Genomic DNA, 22900 nt, shown 5'->3' on the forward strand with positions numbered 1-22900 from the left:
GAAAATTGCAAGCCTGTGTATGCAAAGCCAGGGAAATGGGTGTTGTAAGCAAAGCTGCAGGAAATGATCAGCATTTTTAGTTTGCTCAGAGCAATCTTTAAAATTGTTTCAGAATGTCTTGAATAACCATTAATCCAAGTTAACAAGATAAAGAGAGGTTGCTTTCGATCAAATTCAACGCTTACTTGAATTCCAATCATATTATAGCTCCTTTTACTGTAAATTTCACAATTTTTAAAATGCAAACACAATTTCAAACATCAGAATCAAATTTCATAATATTTTCTTGATACTATCAGACTACAACTGCTGCCTCAATGATCTTCCTGCCTGCATTGCCTGACGACATTTTTCCAGCGAATAAACCACTGCTGTGGATACAAACAGTCTGCCTTTAGTCCGCTCTTGTTGAGGCACACATAGTTGTGTTGAGAGAACATAGCTGCATCAGTGAGACAGTTCTCCAAACTGACAGTGACCTAATTAAATTAATCTTGCTGATAGATTTGCTACTATCAGAAATAATAGTCCTTAATTTTCACCCCAGTGCATGTGCTACATAGGCATCCAGAAGTTAAACCATTTTAAGCAGCTTTTACTTCATGGCTGAGTATGCCATTTCTAAATATAGTATTGGGGTTTTAAAAGTTTAAAATTAAATGTGACATTGCAGAATAATTCAGCTAAAACATGTTTGCTGTGCACTCTAATTGTGTGTCAGCGTATTTTGCAGCAGCTGTTTCCAGTCACATAGAATTTATAGAATTATTTCTCTGGTTGGGTTGGGGGAAACAAAGCAAATTAAGATATCTTTCGAAATGTGAGCAAGTTTTAATGTGTCAGATTCACTTCACTTTATCTCCTGCAGCTGTGGTTTAGTTTTGGTTAGCAGGAAAGAGTTTATCAGGCATCTCTTACTTCCTCTCAAAGGTATTAATTTCACACTGAATGCCACTTGTCTCTGGCTTTTCAAAAGCACATTCTAAATTTAAAGTGCCATTTATTTTTATATACAACACAGGCCAGGAGAATAGCTACTTGTAAATGGACTGTCTCACACTTGGCTTTGTAATTTTAATTCCTATTTTGTGGAATAATAGTCTACTTTTGCCATGGTGATGCTGTGAAAGTTTTTCTGAAGTCCCACCTGAGAGAGTTTGTGTAGCTTTTCTTTTACCTGAGAAGCCTTAGAAATTTTGGAAAGGTATTTTCTTAATGTACCAAGGTATGAGCAAGCAGCATTATCAAGTGATTAAGGCAGCCTAGATACCTGTTCTACCTGTACACGGACAAAAGAAACCTCCTATCACCATCAAGAAACTGCAGAAGTAATTGTCCACTTCAACTTGCTTAATACCCCTTCTGACCCACTTTTATAGCATGACATAAGATTTATGGTTTTTACTCTTTCATATTGAGTATCTGAAGACTGCTGTGAGCTGTTGGGAAGTGTTTGTAGCTCTAACTACAAATCTAGTGCGTAGTTACTTGCCATTTCAAAGAAACTTGGATCAGTGAGACACTGACTCCCACTGGGGAGTTTGTGTTGTTTCACCTGAATCAAATTCAAGATACAGTGTGTTAGTGTTAATACATTTTCATGTTGTGAAATAATCTCAAAATTGTAGAGCCTTTTCTACTTCGAAAGTAGAAAAACCTGTAAAGGCACATATTCCAACTGGCCTTCATGTTTTTCCTCTATAGACCTCTTACCCTTCACTGAGATAAGGATTTCTACCATTCCTGTTCTGTCAAGTTTGATCTGAGGTAAAAGAGAGAAAAATTACAAGGCAGCAGCATTGTTTCTGAACAGTTGCTCCAAATGGAGCCAAATTCTGATCTTTACGTTAGAATCAGAATGATTAGCCTGGAATATAGATTCAGTTCTACTTAAACTGTTGCTTTGTGCAGTATTCCAGATGTATACCCATTCACCTATACTTTGTCAAAAGAGAAACACATCATCTGTGTTTTTCCAGTTTGTCTTTGATGTGCCTCATTTATTTCTTTGTGGTGCAACTGTAGAAATATCTTCTTTACATCATTTTCTCTTACCACTTTTTTTTTTCTTTTTTCCTTTCTTCCCATGTTTTCAGTCAGTAGTGAACCTGATCAGTGAGCTACAGGAGCAGATGTGTAGACTGCAGTTGGAAATTAATAGTAGAATCCAAGAAAGAAAGTCTCAAGATAGGAAACCAGACTTGACACCTAGCGGTCTGCAATCTAGTCCAAGATCAGTGGTAGAGACTCCAAACCAGAAGAATTGTTCTCAGTGTGATGTATGAGAAGTGCACCTTAGCAAAAGCCTGTGCATTGCCTGTTTTGTTCTCTTGCAGAAACTAAATTCCACTAACAAGAGCTTGTGAATTATTGACGTTAATCTTCATGGCCTTCATTAGCAAAGTGTGAGGTGGTCATAAAAATTAGCAAAAAAAACCCCACCCAAGCCACTGCACTTCCAATTATTGGGACAAATTTAGTCACCACTGATGTCTGTCTACTAAAGCACAGACACTTGCAAGACCAAATCACCTCTTTCAGATTTTTTTATGATTTTCCTTTTACTTGTGGTCTATAGTGCTGGTATGGTGTGGGGTTTTTTTGTGGTTTTTTTTTTTTTTGATTGTTTGTTTGGTTTGTTTTTTGTTTTGTTTTATTTGGGTGGTTTGGGATTTTTTCCTTTAGTTGAGATTTGCCTGTTTGATGTGCAGCTTGCTAGCATGGTTTGGTCGTTTGCTGATTTTCCTCACCATAATGTCACTGCGCATGATGGTGCACCCTAACCAGTCCTCTGGTTAGTAATCCCTGAATATCTTCAAAGCTTAACACAGATATAAAATGCAGTTTCAGATAAGACAAGCTGAAATGTATCCTTTATTTTTCTAAGAATAATGTTAAAGTGAATAAAAGAGCCATAATAAAAATAATCAGCTTATATCTCTAAAATAACAAATCCATCAGTCTTGTTTTGTTTTGTTTTTTTCTTTTTTCCTTTTCTCTGGCCTTAGCAGTAACCAGTAAAGCATTTTTGAATTTACATTACAGGTCCTAGTTGTATTTGATCAAAACCGTGTCACATGTCTAAACTACTTTGCATAAACTACTTAGATTCACTGAAGCTGGAAAGATGCAGGTAGCCCTGAAAGGGCCATTTTAATATTTGTTATTAAATCAGTTTGCTTTAGTTGCCACATCCCTTTGGTTACGATTTGGATCCCCAGAAATAATTTTATTACTAATCTGTTTACATTGTCAGGGAGTTTGGTCTCATTAGAGCTCCATCAAGGGTTTAATAATATTGTCTTTCACAATGAACAAGAAGATATGGTTCTGTCAAGGAAAGGGAGAAGGGACATTTAAGTGACAACTTTGAAGAACAGACAGAGAATGTTAGGAGCCTTAGTTGAATGCAGCTCCAGACAGCTAGAAAACATCAGTGCTGAAGTGCATAGTTTTAGCCATATTTGATTGGATGTGTACTTGCTAGGCATTTAGTCCAAATGTTCCTGGTAAGTAGTTTAATAATTTGTTTGGGAAGAGGATTGTCATTTTTAACAACAGTTTGTAATCTTATAGCACTGCATGTTTGCTCTTACTTTCTGAGGTGGCTGAAAAACAAAACAAAACCCCAAAACAAACACACCCTGCCCACCAGCTTCTCCCTCCCCTCCCACCCCGCAAAAAAAACCAAACCAAAAAAACAACACAAACACTAAAGTTTTTTATACAAGACTGCAGTTGTGGATTTTTGGCCCATTTTCCTTATCTCTCATTTCAGAATACTTTTTGTCATCTTAGACTAGGTCACAGTTTTTAATGTGGTGGTTCAGTGTTTATTACCATGTGGTTCATGCATGATCTTTTAATTCAGACCTTTAAAAAAAAAAATCTAATGCAGAAATCTTACTTTTAGCTGCTGTTCTTTCTTTGCAGGGTTTGCTACAGGAACTTAGACACCTCAAAATTAAAGTGGAAGAACTGGAAAATGAAAGAAATCAGTATGAGTGGAAATTAAAAGCAACTAAAGTAAGCATAATACTTGGCATTTACTAATGACAGACATTTCAGCTGGAGGGGGATGCCTCCATTTCCCATCAATATTTACTTTTTTTACAATTGCTATGTGTCAGGATCTGGTATAAAGTCAAGGCTTCTTCGACCATCTTGGAATAAGTATTCTAGTTTGAAGTTTTTGTGGCTTCCTTTTGTACCTTTTTGCAGTTTCCAGTCTTCTACCTTTTTGCAATTCTTTCTTAACTAAAAAAAAAAAAAAAGTAATTTTTACCTACAACAAACCTGTTTTGAGGAAAGGTCTCTTTGAAGGTTTTCAGTCTTTTATTTGTATGATGGTGGGGTATACTTTTCAGACTGAAGAGAAGAGACTTGCAAAGTTGATTTGGTGTTCACTTACTATGGGATTTATTTTAATAGATATTAAGACCATCTGCTTTGATTTCATGTATAGCTGCCTTACCCTTCTGTTGACCTTAAAGCCTGGAAAGCTGTTGGATCATAATGTGGAGAAACAGACATTTGAAACATTTAATCATTTTTGCTAGTAATTAATTTTTCTCATTTAACATTTGCATTGTTGAAGAGTTGTACTTTAGTTGTAGTTTAAATTTTTAGCTTTTTCCCCCTAAATTAAAAAGCACCTTACTAATTTTCCCTGTTGAGGTACACTTCTGTGCTGTAATCACATTTCCTTTCATTTGTGTAGTGCTGTAATCCCTATTCATACCAATGTCTGACTTTTTGAGTTGTGGCTGGATCTTGGAAAAGCATTTCAATTATTAAACTGAGTTTTCTTTTTAATATTTGATAGCTTCATCCTGAAATGGCAGACAGCTATTATTTGCATTAGCATTTCTTTCCTTTGAGAATTCTTGGATGAATATTAAAATGCTGCTATCGTGTCCTTTTTTTTTTCCTATTAAAATAATAGCTCTTGTGTCCATGAAAATGTTTTCTCTGGTGATGGATATGAACAGTCTTTGGGAAAATATTTTCACAAGCAGTGTGTGGCCAGCTGCCAAGACAGATAAAGATGATGGAAAATGTAGGAACAAAATGAAAATAGGAAAGAAAAATCATAAACCTCATTGAGTGAGAGAAGATGCAGGACTAAAAAGGAAGAAGAGTACAGGGAGAAGCAGAAGAATAATTGTAGAAGTGATAGAAATGAGACATTAAAGGAAAAGAAAGCATTTAAAAGAGCTCTGAGATCAAACAGACCAGAGGAGCAAATCCAAATCTGGTATTAAGTTGTCTGCAGCTTTTGTCTTCCTGTTGCTCCAGCTTCTTAGATGAGAAATTGGACTATTTCCATTGCTGGATATAAAAAGCATGTTAGTCACTGGGAAGCATAGAAATACCTTCAGATATGTGACAAGTCAGATTCTTCTGTTCCATATGGAGTTGCAGGCAGAATGGTGATCTTTTACTGCCATCCAGCTGCTTGCTTCCTGGTGAAAATAAATTTGTGTATTAGAGTAAATTAATCCATATTTTGCCCTGTTTGGATAATGTTGGTTTGTGTGGGGTGTTATTTTCTTTATCTGTTTGTTTGTTTTATTTCTTTAACTGCAAGGAGTTTTGGTATGCTTTTGCTGGGGTAAATGTGGAGTGTTGATACATAAAAGCTTTAAAGCTCCTGAGGAAAATCTTAATGAAACTACTGAGTTAAAGTATGCTATTGACAGTTTTTGTCATAAATAGGAAACAGATATGAGAGTCACTGTATTACAAACTGGACAAGCACAGAATTTTCATCCCTCAGTATTGTTGAGGTCTTTAACGTGGGAGACTATCCTAGCCTAGTGGTACAACAGATTGCAGTATGTGTAAATGAATCACTGCTATACTGATTCATATATATAGTTGTTTTCCAAGCCATTCTTTGCTTCTAGCCTATTTGCTGTAGTATCTGATATTAGGGAGAACAATTTTGTTACCCTGCTGAGAAGAGGGCTCAGCATTAATGTATTCTGTTATACTGCTAAGTAGTGTTGAAAAAAAATGTCTTTTAAGAAAATGCTTTGGTCTTCATGCAAATCTCAGGATTTGCCTTGTAATTGTAATTATTATATGACCAGCACTGTAGCACTGAGAGCTTTCCAGGGTGTTTTTGCCTAAGTGAAATCTTGAAAATTTTACCTTTATATAGGTCTCTCCTCTCTGAGATCTAACTGCATTGGGAAAAGTGAGTTTCTGTAAAAGAAGTAGGCTAGTAGCCCTATGAAATATGTATGGTTGTTATAATGTTTATCACAGAATCACATAAACGTTCAGGTTGGAAAAGACCCTCAGGATCACCAAGTCCAACCAATAACCCTACTCTACAAAGTTCACCCCTAAACCATATCCTCAAGTACCACATCCAAATGACCTTTAAACACTTCCAGGGTTGGCAACAACTCCCTCTCTGGGGAGCCCTTTCCAATGCCTGACCACCCTTTCCATGAAAAAAAAATTCTTAATGTCCAGTTTAAACCAGTCACAGCTTGATGCTGTTCCCTCTTGTTCTATCACCAATTACCTGTGAGAAGAGACCAACACCAGCCTTTCTACAATGTCTTTTCAGGTAGTTGTAGACAGCAAAGAGGTCTGCCCTCAGCCTCCTCTCTTTCAAATTTAGCAGCCCCAGCTTCTTCATAAGAATTCCTTTGATCTTCATAAGAATTATTCTCCAGGCCCTTCGCCAGCTTCGCTGTGCTCCTCTGCACTCACTCGAGCACCTCCACATCTCTCTTGTATTGAGGTGGCCAAAACTGGACACAATACTCAAGGTGTAGCCTCACCAGAACTGAGTACATGTCCTGAATTTGGAACAGGACACCAATCAAAATAGTGTTGTGCTTAGAAGTCTTCTAGTTGATTGGAAAGAATCACAGAGAATCAGTGGTGACGTTATTCTGAATTTGTTGTACTCTCTTTCAGGCTGAGATAGCCCAGCTTCAAGAGCAATTAGCTCTGAAAGATGCAGAAATAGAACGCTTACAAAGTCAGCTATCTAGGACCTCATCACATAGTGAAGTGGCAGAAAGAGGTAAGAGGAGGGAAAATATAATTTAAAACCCTATTTTAACTTCACTTGGCTCTGTATTTCAAAGCAATACAAGGATACAAGAATAGACGTACAGAATTTATTTTCGAAGGAAAAATGGTGCAAATTTACTTTGTCTTTTGATAGTGAAAGTGTCCTTTAATGTGTGAAATTCTATCCCAGCCTAGAAGCAGCACAAATTGCAAAAATGTCCTAAAAGCACTAAAACGTTTTTTGCTCAAATTTTATTTATAATTTGAGTCAATTGTAGTTCATTGAGAATGTATTTTTTATTTATATGTTCAGAATTTATTTGAAAAATCTTTACAGTTTCCATTTTTTAAGGAGAAAAATAAAAAATCCCAACAAAACCCAGCAACAAATCTGAACATTCTAACACATAGTCATTGATTCACATCTTTCCTCTCTACAGGACTATGTCTCGTTTAGACTCCTTCTCCCATGAAAGGTTGACCCAAATAGTCTTTCAAGTCCCTTTCAGCTTGGGCTTTCTATGATTCTATGATACAGCAGGTCTCTATTTTAAATCTGCAGTGTTGGTACAGGTCAATAGCAAATAAACCATTTTGTTGAGTTTTGGTCTCAACCAGCTTTCTGAAATATTGACTCCCTAGGGCTTCTGTTAACTGCTGGGCTGTGAGCAGTATGGTACTAGTGACTTTTTTCACTTGTCCGTGCAGGAGTATTTGCCTGTGGCTTACTGCAGTGCATCAGCTTAGCTGCACTAACTTCTTTGGTAGGTGTTAACTAATGCTTCCAAAGAGGGCCCTTCTTGACATGTGACATTTCAGGAGCTGTGCTTACCTCCTTTGCACGGCTTACCAAGGATCTTTTTACAGGAATTAATGTACATGTGCCTTTTGTAGAAGACTGTTTTGAGTGTTATTTATTGTGAAGAAGTGACTTAACATATACTTGGTACTGATTTCACTCAGCTGCAGAGCTTGTGCATGTAGAGAACTGCATGTTCTAACTAGAAAATGAGCTTGTCTAACAGCAGTGTTTTGTAAAGGAACTCTTCTACTAATAGAATTTTATATACTTGTGAGGTTCCCAAATAATTTATGATACTTTGAAGGAAAGGTAGTGGTATGACAATAAATCGATAGATAACAACTTTCAACTTCAAGTAGTGTGTCTTGCCCTGTTCATACTGAAGAGGGGTGAAACTGGTCTTGATTCCAGTGGGAGAAGAGTCAAACCCTGTACAGCTGCTTTATGTTACATTTATGGAAACCACTTAGACAATATTTAGATGGAAACAGCATTCAGCAGTAATAATTCTTCTGGAAAAAAAAATAGATTTATCAGATTTGCAGGTGGTCTTCTCAAATAAAGTAGAAAAATAATGTCAATGTACTTGTAGTATGCTAGAATGCATATTCTAATTAAATTGCAAAATTTATCTAATATGTGCTTTTTCTGCATACCTTATTTGACTTTCACCATTTACCATCGTAGAGGAAGTTTATAGGAGAAGGCTAAAAGAAAAACGTAAGCTTTGTAATTAACTTTTGGCTTTATCTCACTGTTCCTTTCACACAAATTATAACTCAGATGCATCCTGCAGCAATAATTCAATGTTCGTTTAGATTTGGCTGTCTATTGTAATATACATGAGACACTGCTTTAATTGCTTGCAGCGAGCAGAAAGCTACTTGCCCTGTTTAGGAAGATCTCACTTCAGGGGGAAAAAGAAGTCAGAGGTTCACAAATCAAATAGCTGGACTTCAAAGGGATATTGTCAAGGTTAAGAGAGACAAAATTTTACCTCTTTTTATTTGTACATATGTAAACTCCATGTAATATCTGAAAGATTGCTTTGATTGAAGGCTTCCTCCTTTGGAGGGGAAGAATCTGTTGGTTTGTTTTTGTTTTTTTTTAAATCAGTGCAGTAAAAAAAAAAAGGACAGTTCAAATAAACTCATTTCCATACACAATGTTGTTATGAATATTTTAAGTAAAGTTTGCTTTAATGTGCTTAAAATACCTTGACACCAGATCTTTTTGAAGTCTATTTTTTATAAAAGGAAATTAATAGGGCTGCAATTTTTAATGGCATCTAAAGAAAAAAATTAAAAAATCATCCAATTGCTTGCCAACTGCTTGCTGTCTTTAGTTTTTGATTTGACTGTCTGTGCATGCCTTGTGTTACGAAGTGTCTTCTCTTGCAAGATGAATATTTGCAAGGTTCATTTACATGTTTTAAAATTCAATCATTGTAAGGTGTGTATTTTTTCAGAATCACTACAAAAGAAACTAATTGCAGTTTTTGCAAGTAGTTTAGATGTGACATTGTGTGTTCAATAATTAGTGGTAGAACACATTTTCTTTTTTTAGGAAATCTCTTTAGCAGTATTGATTTTCTTGCCTCACTGTCATGCCTGCCACATCTGTTTTTCATAGTCTTTTTGTAAAACAAGTGGGTCTGTTTAAATGTTGAATTGTGAATTCCTTAAGGGGCAGCTACAACATATAAAAAACTGTTTCAGTTTGTCTCCATCATCTACACTTGATTTAGTATAGGTTGGAATAGGTTGCCAGGAATAGGACACAGCAAAGAAATTAAAGACCGCGTGTGTTTGAATAGATTTGACTGTAACAACTGAACAGCTTCTATCTTGCAAAGCCAAAATTGCATGCAAGGCAATTCTGTATTAGCTCTTGATGTAGATTTTAACTTAGTTGTTCATACTGAAATGGTTTAAAAAACCCAAAACAACAACAACAAAAAGCCCACCAAAAATTTCCTTAGATTATTTTTTGTTGGTATTCATTTTCAAGTTTCATGAATGTCCTTGCCCTTCTTCTCATAAACTAGCAAATAGTTTTCTCAGATTCAATATAATTAATTTTCAGTCACACTTCAATTATATGTAACAGCAAACACACTCTAATCTTTTGCAAAATAAGCTTCAATGTTTCTTTGTTACTTCATTACTTGACTTTTAAGAGCATAAAATAGTATTATATAGCCTTTCAGAAGGAAAACCAGCATGTTTCTGTTGCACAGTGCTTTTAATAGTTCAGCTTTTGAAAGCCATGAGTGAAAAGTAATTTCATCAACTGACATGCTCTTGGTTACTCGTTAAAACATAACAATGCTATCACAAAACAAAATACGTTGTCTACACTAAATAGCAAGAGTAGTTTCCTTATAACATTTAAAAAACATTTTTAGATCAAGAAGTTCAGCGGCTGAAGATAGGAATGGAATCACTATTGGCCGCAAATGAGGAAAAGGTAAGAAATAATCCTTGTTCTACATAAGAGTTAAATGATGGCTTTGAGTCTCTGAAATGCTCTGAATAAATTGCTTTCTAAGTGTAGTGTTTCCTATTATAGTATAACAGGAAAGTGTTAGGCAATGGAGAAAAAGTGGAGTCTATAATGCATCAGACACTGGTTAGACCTCATTTCTTTGGTTCTGTACAGATTTGATTACCCAAGTTCAAAAAGGTGTATTTAAAAATGAAGTTTAGATGTTGGAATGCAAAACAAATCCCACAAGAGAGGATTAAGGATCATGACTAGATTGTTAAATTATACAAAACATAAACATGATTTGTTTTATGATTACAGGTACGATGCTAGCAATATTGCCTTAGCTCTTAAAAGTGAAAGCTGATTTCCAAATTTTGTTTCTTTAAATAACTAATTTACCAGTAAATTCAAACTGCTTTGTTTTCCTTGTATTCATGATTTCATAGTGTCCAGTAAAGATTACATACAATAGCAAACAAAAGCCAAGAAACATTCCTTACATGGTATGTGAGAGACTTGATCCTGCTTTCTGGAAAAGCAGGCCACCATCACAGAAATGAATGTGTAAAACAATGTTTCTGCAGTTATAAAGTAGGGTTTTAAATCAAGTTTTATTTAATGCTCTTCACAGGACCGTCGAATAGAGGAGCTAACACTGTTGCTAAGCCAGTACAGGAGAGTCAAAGAGATAATGACTGCAGCTCATGGTAAAGTGTCTTGTGAATAGTTTTCTAATATCAGGTCTTTTAAAAACTGCATGCACTAAACCTGTTAGTTATTTTTGTTTTCAGCATATGTATAATAATATCTATTTTAGTACGCATATATTTGTATCACATCGGAGTGTACACTTTCAGATAGAGAGAACTGCATCATGTGTTGACCAGACTTCTGTGCTACTAGCTGCACTTCTGTGGAGATTTCCTTTTTGTTTCCTATGCTGTAGGCAATACAAAGAAAATACCACTAAGAAAAATCCTGATAGCTGAGTAGGCAAGTTCTGGTTTGGAGCGAACAACTGAAAACCCATGGTTGCTTTGGCGCACACATTATTACATACTTCAAAATCTGGGGGAAAATCTTTGTCTTGTTTAATTACCCTGCAGGAAGTGCAGTGGGGTTTAGGACAATTTCATTTTAACTTGCTACCTTGGTTTTCAGTACAAAAATTAGTCTGGGAAACACTGCTTTCTAAAAGGACATTTTTGTTTAACTTAAGTCATCACATTAACAAACAGTATTTTCAGGTCTTGTATGGCAGAATGGAAACTTGTATTTAACACACAAGAATGGGGAACAAGAGTCAGGTAAATCTTTCTCTGAGTGGTCATTTACAAAAAAAAGAAAGAAAGAAAAGTCTCTCTCCTCAAACTATTCTGAAAAGAAATTAAAATGTGTAATTGTAGCTTTTGGAGATGCATTTATGTTAACTCCCAAGATAGCTGCACCGCTGTTAGCCAGAGAGTTGGTGCTCTCAACACCACCCCACAGTGCCACTCTCCTTGGCAAATCTTGGTTGTAAAGATTTGAGTACACCATTCCCATGTGCATGAACAAGGAGCAAGCTTGCTCTGAGTTGTTGAGTTGGTACTGCAGGGAAGCATTTCTTATTTCTGCTTAAAGTGATCTAGAACTTGTTGAAAGAAGATAGAAGATGACTAACACCTCACCAGAGGTAGCACATAAATAGATTCTGGTGATTGAAAATGTTGTTAAAGTAGGACAGCTGCTTGAAACAGCCTCTGACAGTTGAGTAAAATGTAAAGGAGCTACCCTGAACTCAACTACAGGTTGCTCTTTTGTTCTATCTGAAGGAGTACGTACCAGCAACTGTATCATGAGATTCCTTTCATATCCTGAGAGCTAGTGGTCAATACCAGGTTTGTTGGTAGTCTCTATAGCTGAAAAGCATAGTAACTAAGCTCACATTTAATGAGTTTTCAAGTAATCTATCTGCTAATAATGCCAAGGCCTAACCATAAGATTTGTTAGGGTTTTTTTTTCATAAGTGTCTAGAGCTGCTGCACCTCTGTCATGTAAATTAGGAGTTATTAATGTGCTTAAAGGTCAGTTTGAATTTCTCCTTTATGGCATAGCAGCCCTCCCACATCATTTTTGCAGCCTTGTGCTTAGGAGATCTCCAGAAAAATATTTTTAGCCAAAATGTGCCAGAAGTTTGGTCAGCACTGAATATTGACCCTGATTTAATATTGCAGTTTTGACAATTTAGGAATAAAAATCCTACTAAAAAAAGAATTTTGGAATGTTTCAGTATTTGTCTTAGATCTAGGATATCCAGAAAAATCTGGAGCATGTTTACAGAGTCAACCCTGAACTGAGCACGGGGCACTGCATTATGATACAGACAGTGTCAAATAAGTGTGCTACCTATAAAGCATTATGCTATGAGTAAGAGAATGGTACCAAAATGAGCTCACATCACAGCATCAGACTATGATTTAGAGTGGTTCAGAAGCTGCATCATAATCAGCTCAGCTACTCACAGCAGAGAACAGCATATAACTAGAAGTCATACATTCATTGCTCTCATATAAATAAGCTTGCTGGTAATCAAAGCCCAAAGGAGTGGGGAGCAGAGAGGCTGGTAAACTGCATGTGTCAAATCAAGACTGAAGGGGCATTCAGAAACTGAAGTATTCAGAGTGTCTGAGAAGGTCCTAAATGTTATTCTATTGGCCTGTTTCTCTCCCATTCTACTTATAATCTTCATTGTTCACAGGCTCCTCTATCTCTGGTGGCAGTGAGGAGGAATTCGAGACAACTGTGAGGAAGTGGAATCTTTTGAATAATCCTCAAGGAGAATTATTTAAAACAGAGGTACTTAGTAAATATACTTTTTAGAAGCAAGCTCTGCCATATATATGATTTATTGTACTTGTTTCTTTGTAGTAGTTAAGGTAATGCAGATGAGGGTTTGACCCTGGCTGAATTTTTGTACTACTCGATATGGACATGATAGATTCAGAATTAAACACTGGAGTTACAGACTTGAAACTTATCTTTTACATAGGCCTCTTCAGGAGAATTGTCACCAGCTGTGCTCTCTCCAGTGCCACACAAAGCTATGGAAATCAGGCAAGACCTTTGTTTCTTGGGTGTTTTTTTGTGGATTGTCCTAAATCTGTGTAATTTAATCTGTTTAAGTGTTGGGATCTTATTGTAGAATCATAGAATGGTCCAGGCCAGAAAGGACCTCCAAAGGTCATCCAGTTCGACATCCCTGCAGTCAGCAGGGACATCCTCAACTAGACCAGGTTGCCCAGGGCCTTGTTGAGACCTACCTTGAATATCTCCAGGGAAGGGGCCTCAACCACCTCCCTGGGCTTTCTGTTCCAGTGTTCCACTGCCCTCATAGTGAAGAAGTTCTTCCTGATATCCAATCTAAATCTGCCCTTCTTTATTTGAAGCCATTGCCCCTCGTCCTGTCACTGCAGGCCTTCGTAAACAGTCTCTCTCCATTCTTCCTGTAGGCCCCCTTCAGGTACTGGAAGGCTGCTATTAGCCTCTTCTCCAGGCTGAACAACCCCAGCTCCCTCAACCTGTACTCATAGCAGAGGAGCTCCAACCCCCTGATCGTTTTCGTGGCCCTCCTCTGGACCCTCTCCATCAGGTCCATGTCCTTCCTATATTGTGGGCTCCAAACCTGTGTGCAGTATTCCAGGTGAGGTCTCACCAGAGCAAAGTGGCAGAATCACCTCTCTGGATCTGTTGGCAACACACCTTTTGGTGCAGCCCAGGATGTGATTGGCCTTCTGGGCTGCAAGCTCACACTGCCTGCTCATGTCCAGCTTCTCACCCATCAGCACCCACAATTTTTTTTCCACAGTGCTGCTTTCCAAAAACCTCATTCCCCAGCCTGTATTGATAGCAAGGATTGTTCTGGCCCAGCTGCAGAACCATGCACTTGCTCTTGTTGAACTTCATGAGGTTCACCTGGGCCCTCCTCTCCAGCTTGTCCAGGTCCCTCTGGTGTATCGACAACACCATGCAGCTTGGTGTCATCTGCAAACTTGCTGATGGTGCATTCAATCACACTATGTCCTTGATAAAAATATTAAACAGTACAGGTCCCAGTACAGACCCTGGAGGGACACTACTTGTCACTGCTCTCCATCTGGACTTCAAGCTACTGAGTACCTCCCTCTGGATGCGACCATCCAGCCAATTCCTTATCCACCGAACTGTCCACCCATCAAATCCACATCTCTCCAACTTGGCGAGCAGGATGTTGTGGGGAACCGTGTCAAAGGCCTTGCAGAAGTTGTCCCTTGTCTTGTCTTGTTTGTTCTTGGCTTTGCAAGAACTTTTGGGTAGTTGTGAAAGCAGTGTTTTGCCATGGGAGTTTGTGATACTTAGTTGTTAAGTTTTTAATTATAGGAATAAATTAGCACTTCTACCTACTTAAACCAGTCTATTTTGTTCTTATTTGAAGTGGAAGCATTCCAGCATCTTCAACTAACGTAACCTCTCCACAAGCAGATTCTTCAGAAATCGTAAATAGGTGAGTGTGAGTAATTTCAACTGAAATGTTTAACATACAGTGAGGAATTTACCTTTTTTTTTAATGTAATTCTTGCCTTTCCCCATTTTTAACATCCCTTAATGTTGCTCACTGTTCAGAGAATTACTTGCTTGAGCTTCTAAAAAGTCATCTGTAGACATTTAAGTTTAAAACTTCACATTCAGCCTCATTTACGTTTCATTGTTGATCAAAGGAAGTCTTTTTGCTGTTTCTTCATCTCTTGCAGATCCCAATGCTATGTAACAAAGCATGCCATATAAGGAGCTGTCACCATACAGTTGTGGAATATGCAAGCATACTAATGTGGTATTAACTGTTGCTTTTTTTGCCTGTCATTGTTTTAAGGGTTCCACAGAAAAAGAAGTCAAATAGTTTAGAAGACTTGCAAAGTGAATCCCTGGAGAAGGTTGGTTTATTTGTAATCACAGTTTCTGGTGTTTAATATCACGACTAGAAGAGAAAGGTCAAGTATAAATATATGCATATAGGAACCCTAAGCACTGCTTAGGTGCCAGGGGGTGGGAGGAAGAAACCCTGATGGTCAATTAGTTCAGGTTCTTTTTTTCACCCCGTTACCAAAGCTTAGAATAAAAAAAGCTAGTTGACGCCCATGTGTACACATCCTCAAAATCTGCTTTTCACTTGAAAGAAAAATACTTAGGCAAATATTAATGAGGAGTCATTTTGTCAAACTGCAGTTTAGTTTTGTTAATAGGTAAGTGGTTTTAAAATAATTTTAACTTTCAAATTGCTGAAGATATTAAGGCTGATAATCTTGAAAGTAGTCAAATATTCGGGCTTGAGTACTTCCACATAGCATTCCTTGTGAGTGCTTGCATGTAAATAATGAGTGTTGTCCCCTAACTTTGCCTTCTGCTACAAATGGCATTCCTGAGGATGGTAGTGATGCTGACTGAGTTAAAGCAGCAGGAGCACTGTTATTAACTCAAAGATTTAATTTCATTCCAGAATAAAGACTTTCCAATTTATAGTCTCATTATGGTATGGTCCAGAGGCTTGTTTCGTCATTATGTACACTGAAATTTTTCTTGCCTTGTGATTGTGAGACTGTTACTGATATTTTCTATTCTTGAATTAAACTTGATACTAGATTACCCACACCCAGGGCTGCCATTTAAACCAGGTACTAGTAACATGATTATTCCTGTTCTTCAGATTTTCTTAATCTTTTTGTAAATCTCTGAAGATGACAGTGACCAAATAGAATGTTTGAGATTTGTGTGGCACTCATTTGATTGTGACAAATCAGTTCAGAAATAATGTTTAATTCCATATAGGATTTATGAAGATGTTTTCTTTTAATAACTTTAAGCTTTTTTCCTGTCCTAAATTCACAAGCTTAATTTGTCTCTGTGATGTAATCTGATAAGGCTGTAACTACACATCTGTTCTATCTGTTAAATCAGAGTCCACAGAAGAACAAGGAACTACCAAGGATATGAGAGAATTTGAGCAAGCCAGCCCCATGCCCAGCAAAGCATTTAAATTGTATGCCCTATTTAGGCATGAGGCTTCTCAGTGAAGTAACTGAGACCTGCCTATGCATATCAGTGAGAGGCTAAATGTGAATTAGGTATAACCACAACTAAGGCAAACAAAACTTGGTTTGCTGACTCAGCATGGCAAGACTTCACTTTTTGTGTGAGAACCTGTACTAGGGGCATGGTTTACTGGAGCTATTCTGCTTTGCACAAAACTGAAATTCCAGTTATGCCCAGCAACAATAACAATAAAACACATTGGTTGTCTTTGACCTAGCTGTGCTGGTATTTTGAATTGCTTTACTTCTGTCCAAGTTCCTCATGGTTGCAGCTGGATACATACAGTATTGTGCATGTTCTTTTTTTTTTTTTTTATGCCAGTCATTTTCATATTGTTTTGACTGTTAAACAACTGCCTAAGGTGATCCTGCTCTGGCAGGAGGGGTTGGACTTGATCTTCAGAGGTCCCTTCCAACCCCTACCATTCTGTGATTCTGTGTTTCCAGTATAGGGGCTAAAGGGACTACCCAGAAGCCTGAAAATAGAAAAATTCCTTTAATCACAACAGAACGTAAACAAGGCCTAAATTTTGTAGAGTGGTTTAGACAAACACATTTAGTATTAAATATATGATTTAAATTAAATAAAGATATGACAGACCTTGTAGTACACTGTCAATGCATTAGGTAGCATCACTGTATACAATATTAGACTCCATGTTCTGTGTATGAGTGTTAATACTAACATTTGTCTGTTGCTTTTTTCCATAAACTCTGAAATTACCCTCCCTGCAACTCCATAGTGTGTACACGGGAAACCAGTACAGCCTGTTGTAGAACAAGAGGTATATTAACTGTAAACTCTCTTAACATTTATCTGTTGTGACCTGCTGTGATGGTGTTTTCATTTTATATTAATTTCCTTTTAAAATGTTGGCGTAGTTCCAATGCTTGACAGCCTCTGTGAATAGGGGTAAGGGTTTGAAAGGGAAATATTTTCTTTTTTAATTAATTAATTTATTTAAAAGCTTTTATGTGATGCTCGAAGCTGCCATCAGTCAGTTTCAGAAAATACAGTGCTAATGTAATAAGCAGTTTCTCTACTCATGCAATTTTTGGTACAAGTCAGGATGTACTCCTGCAGTTGCTAAAACAGGAGCAGGGTTTGAACTGAGTTACAGTGCAGTTAGTGTCACAAAGATCCCTGTAAGTCTTGAAATAAGATAAAGCAGTTATCTAATTTTTACTGTATCATCCTGTCACAGTGTTTTGAAATAATTTTGTTGGAATGGGGTCACTACACAGGCCCCTACTATGTGGTTTTGTATACTAAATGTGCTTTGCATGTTTGCGGTACAAAATTTTCCTACGACTTCCTGTCTCATTAGCGAAACATTTACCAGTGTGAGCTTATTCTAAAACACACTACATGTGCACTACTGCCAATTGCAGTTGCAGGTCCATTACCTCCCTGGAAAGCCTCTATATTCCTATAGTTTTGACAGTTGTAAGATACACATTTTGTCCAGAGTGATGGCTGCTGCTTCTCTTCATTTGTATTCAGTATTGAAGAAGTCTCAACGTGCTATCTCCAAAAATGTAGACAAGTAATTCTCTCAAATATGTACTTTAGCTGGAGAAGTACCTTGTTAGGCTCAAAAACACCAGATCTGCGTGGAAGTTCTAATATACCCTTGTGAAGAAGCTGACCACTGAAAAAATGAAGGCAAGGAATATTAAGAGATTGATTCTAATTTTAGCAAAGCCTACGTGCTGGCTGCCTTTCAGTGTGATATACTGAAACTTTGAGCAGCACCTCTTGTGAGTTCTGTTGCTGGAGGACAGGTGTTCCAGTAAAATAACCTCACTGATACAAGTGACACTGTGCATATGTGCCACAGCTGCAGGCAAGCATAAGCTAGACTTTTTTTTTTTTTTTTTTTTTTTGCCTCTTGTGGACAAAAATTGTAGTCAGCAACCATTTAGATTATCCCTAAAATACAGAGGATTGGGGTTATTCTGACCATGAGCTTCAAATACTTTTTCTCAACTTTTCAAATATCGAGTACTGGATCGCAAATGCTATGAATTACTTGATTTTGTATTCATTTCTTTCTCCCTCTTTAAAAAGCAGAGCAAGCCACTTGTGAAAGGTAGCAGGTATCAAACCTTGCCAGGAAAGCTACCTCGACCCTTACAGAATGGAGAGCAGGGAACTTATAATTCATCAGACGGGTGCTGCACGAAGGACAGTGAAGACAGCATCCTGAGCCTAAGTATGCACCCACACCTCTCTGAGAGGATTGTGTAGGAGGGGGAAAACGCAAACTGAGGGGTTGGGATGTACTATGGTATATAATCTGCTATGCAGAACAATGGGTTGTGACCTGATTCAATTAGGGAAAGTTCTATTGGTTTTTTAACAGTGTACCAGAAATATCCCCCATGAGCTCACTGAAGAATAAAAACTGGGTTTAAGCTTTTCTGTTGCACTTGATACAATTTGCTGATGTCACTGATGACATAAGTAATGAAGAGACATTGTTTTGGAAATTGTGGGGAGAGCATTCTGCAAGTCAAGAAATCTGTAATTAAAAAGTGGAGCTTTTAGAGGTACAAACATGTTGACAACAGCAGAGTAGTTAGTTGCTGTAGCTTGTGGGGCCCACAGGTGAAAAATTAACTTGCATATTGGTGGATTTTGAAAATACAGGTTTATTGTAATTCCACAACCAGAGCCCTGTGTGGAAGCCTGTATTAATTTCTTCTCAATGACATCTTAATGATGGATTTATTGACAAAAGTATTACAGCAAGGCACAGAAACAGGTATTTGCCAAGGACCAAATAGCTTGGGGGAGCTCAGCCATGAGAATATCCCATGTGATTTTGCATGTTTCTACACTTTAAAAGGTATGGGGAGGTTTTTTTGTTTGATTGGGTTTGTCTTGTTTGGTGAGGTTTTATTTATTTTAAGGCCCCATTGTCCTAAAAACTGCTAGGGTATTGCAGCTTCAAGATTTCAGTAGGTTGGGGGTTGTTCAGGACTTCTTTTTTTAAGAAGTTTTCTGTGATTGCAACAATGCAGGCAGTGCATGAGCCCTGCTGTTACATCTTTGACTGCAGGGTTATCCTCCAGGCATGCAGTAAGAAAATGTTCTTCTGATAGAACAAGCAATGACTCCCTAAATACACAGCAGAAGTAACAGAATTTTTAATGCAAGTTCATTTCTTGCATGTGCAGTAAACTCATTACACCTCTAATTCTGTATTTCAAAGGAATCTGGTGTAATCTCAGATATGCTTTATTTCAGATATTCTGTAGGCTTTGTGGAGCTCTGTAGCGTGTGCTTAATATGTTAAACCCCCCTCAACAGATAAATGATCACCCCCTATCTGTTGAAGGTGACCTCTGCAGAATTCATGGGGCCTGTGCACACCAATTCATATTCACTTTCATGTCAAGCATAACTGCTTCTTTACTCTTTGTTTCTGCTTTTAATGCTTACCTTACTTCTTTGCTCTTCTGTAACTTTATTTTGCTGGTGTTTTATACCTTCTTTGCTTCTTCATCTGGCTTTCTGCTTCTTGGGATGACTGAAGATCGCATCAGGAGTGTCAGTGCACCAGTGCTAGGTACTGTATCCAAACAAGATGCAACTTTTAACATCAGTTTTGCTGCATACTTTTATTTTTCCCTCCCTTTCTCTATGAAATACTAATACTAAGTGTGCCATCCAGATTGAATTCCTTAAGTGCAGCACTGAAATGAGGTAACAACTTTTGCTGTACCACATGTGGATGGGATTTCTTTGTGATACTTCTGATTTCATTCCACTTTCACTGAACTGAACAGAACTAAGTCCCACTGACTTTGATGGAGGAGTTACAGTATTAGGAATAGGAAAGGCAAAAGCTTGAGCAACCTGTTTCTGTCTGAAGACCTTCAATTGATTAAGTATTTAAATACAAATGTAAGAAGTAACAATGCTCTTTTACCCAATCTTATTACATATCACATGAACAGCTGCCTTTTTTTTCCCCCCACTTTCTAAGCACGTGAGGGTTTTTAATACAAGAACTTTTTTTTATTATGTTCTGCATCTAAACATTCTTTTCCCAGGTAACAACTTGGTTTCTAATTAGTGTAAAATGTGACTATCTTAACCCAGGAGAAACAGAGAACGTGGATGGTACAGTGGTCTCCGATGACCTTTCGCCTCTTTCTTCAGGAATGGATTCAGGTCCACAGTCTCCATTGTCTCCAGAAAACAGAAAGAGTCCAAAAGGGATCAAGAAAATTTGGGGAAAGTAAGGTGTTTTGGTTTTGTGGTTTTTTGTTTTTTGTTTTTTTCTTTCTCTATGTTGGTTGTCAAAGCACTTTGGCTGATAATGAACCTGGTTCTTTGCAAAGGCCACAACTACCTCCAGCAAGAATTGTGTGAAAGTCAAAGAAAGAGAGAAAGCAGCTCTGGGACCATTCGGGTGTGTCTTTATCTACACATGCCTGTAGGAAAATGGATGGTAGTATTCAGTGTCATGCTATTGGAAGAAATAAGACACTCTGCTCTCATCTTAATGCCAGTAATTTAGAATGCAAACAGTTTCAGTAGCTATGAAAAATTAAATTATAATAACTTGTTCTTTACAACAGCCCATCAGGTAAAAGAAAAAAAAATAGAAGAAAAAGCACAAAAGACTGAATTTTACTGTGTTCACAGTATCTGCTTCAAGCCAGCAATTCTGGCCTCCAGTGTGGATTATTAAGTGGACTGAGGGTTTTATGGCTGCTCTGCAGAGCTTTTCTTCTTTTCCTCAGGTCTGAAGGGCATTTGCTGGGAACTTCAGCTACCATTTGAATTAGATATTTGTGGTTTACAGGAAATTTAATACATTTTATAGTTGTCATATATGAAATAAATTCTCTGTGTCACAAGCTAATACTACTGTCATGGCATTCTTGTCTTGAAAGAATAAGAAGAACTCAGTCAGGTAACTTCCCTGCAGATGACCTGGGCTTGGCAGAGTTTCGAAGAGGTGGTCTCCGAGCAACAGCTGGACCTCGGTTATCCAGATCAAAAGAAACCAAAGGCCAGAAAAGGTAACGATTCCTTCTTTACCTTGCACAGCACATTACGTGTGTTCAGTGTGCTAAGCAGCCAAACCCGCCTCATGTGAAGCACATCTTTCCCAATGTACTTCATTACATGTGGAATTCCACAACAACTGGAAAAAATTTCTCTGGTAGAAAACATCTCCGTAAGCTCCCTTGGCTGCACTCCTTCAGCCGCAGGTTGCAGCACCAGCTGTTTGTTGGGAGTATCAAAAATTTCACCTTATGTAAAGCACAAGGAAACTTAATGTCATCTCCTGTGGGAATATCTGCAAAGTGATGAGGATTCAGCAATTCCCTTTTCCCTCTCTTCAAACAGAAACTGTGAAATGTTCAACACTTATGCCCCTCAACTGTTCACAAGTTGAGACTGGGCAGCCAGGTCAACAGGACACCAACACCACAGCATATACTGCAAGACTTGGCTCTCGTCTTTTGCTGTTGCACAGAGCAAAGCATACTAATGCATAGGCTGTTGTCTGCCTCTGGCACATGAGGAACTTGCTGATAATAACTACAGTTCTGTAAGATTTCTTTTACACCTTTCCTGTACTTTTCAGTGACTACAATGCTCCATTTGCTCAGTGGAGCACTGAAAGAGTTTGTAACTGGCTTGAGGACTTTGGTCTCGGCCAGTACGTCATATTTGCCCGGCAGTGGGTGACTTCAGGCCACACGCTGTTAACTGCGACCCCTCAGGACATGGAGAAGGTAATCACCTAGAACTGTTTCTCTCAAGCCACTGTATGCATTGATTCTGTACAACCAGACCCCTTCAAACAGTTGACAGTTATGCTTTTCTGAAGTGTGTATTACCAATTTTTAAAGACACCATAAGCAAAGCAAAGAGTCAGAGGCAAGGCAAACTACTTGTTAACTGTTACTGTTGCAGGAAATGGGAATAAAGCATCCACTGCACAGGAAGAAATTAGTTTTGGCCATTAAATCAATAAATGCAAAACAGGAAGAGAAGTCTGCACAACTTGATCATATCTGGGTGACACGTAAGTATTTGAACTGTCATGGAATTGTTTGGAAAGGAATTTCCTGCACTGCAGTACATAGACTGTGTGATATGTTTCTTTAAGCAGGTACCAAACATCTTGTTAAGAGTACTAAGTTTCAGGCCCACAGAATGAGGATTTTTGTGGTGTTTTTGACCTCCAAATATACAGTTGTACAGTAGGATCTTCCACAAGGAACTCTGTTATTCAGATTGGAGGGAAGTCAATGCTGGGGGGGGATCAATCTAGCAAGAGCTGTTATGCTGCAAATCTATGCAGCATAGGTATGTGCTCAGTCACTATGTAAAATTATCACAGGGGTATTGTGGACAAAGCTGTTTAATAGGAATTGGTTTTAAGCTTCAACTAAGAAGCTGCTCTTTTGAAAGGTGAATGCTTCATTCTGGCTC

At 37.8% G+C, this 22900-nt stretch overlaps 1 protein-coding gene across 1 annotated transcript in view; it reads left to right on the forward strand.

The window, feature by feature from the left end:
• The window catches only part of PPFIBP2 (PPFIA binding protein 2), a 73999-nt gene that overhangs the window by 45038 nt on the left and 6061 nt on the right, over nt 1-22900 (forward strand). Inside the window, exons 6-22 of the mRNA XM_054390808.1 lie at nt 3934-4026; nt 6940-7048; nt 8528-8560; nt 10248-10309; nt 10962-11037; nt 11578-11637; nt 13071-13168; nt 13362-13426; nt 14784-14852; nt 15219-15279; nt 17178-17219; nt 18509-18650; nt 19950-20009; nt 20546-20684; nt 21346-21474; nt 22047-22197; nt 22379-22490. Coding sequence (XP_054246783.1) covers nt 3934-4026; nt 6940-7048; nt 8528-8560; nt 10248-10309; nt 10962-11037; nt 11578-11637; nt 13071-13168; nt 13362-13426; nt 14784-14852; nt 15219-15279; nt 17178-17219; nt 18509-18650; nt 19950-20009; nt 20546-20684; nt 21346-21474; nt 22047-22197; nt 22379-22490 — 1501 coding nt within the window. The remainder of the gene's footprint in view (nt 1-3933; nt 4027-6939; nt 7049-8527; nt 8561-10247; nt 10310-10961; nt 11038-11577; nt 11638-13070; nt 13169-13361; nt 13427-14783; nt 14853-15218; nt 15280-17177; nt 17220-18508; nt 18651-19949; nt 20010-20545; nt 20685-21345; nt 21475-22046; nt 22198-22378; nt 22491-22900) is intronic.

The sequence above is a fragment of the Indicator indicator genome, chromosome 21, assembly GCF_027791375.1.
Source record: "Indicator indicator isolate 239-I01 chromosome 21, UM_Iind_1.1, whole genome shotgun sequence".
Classification (NCBI taxonomy): domain Eukaryota; kingdom Metazoa; phylum Chordata; class Aves; order Piciformes; family Indicatoridae; genus Indicator; species Indicator indicator.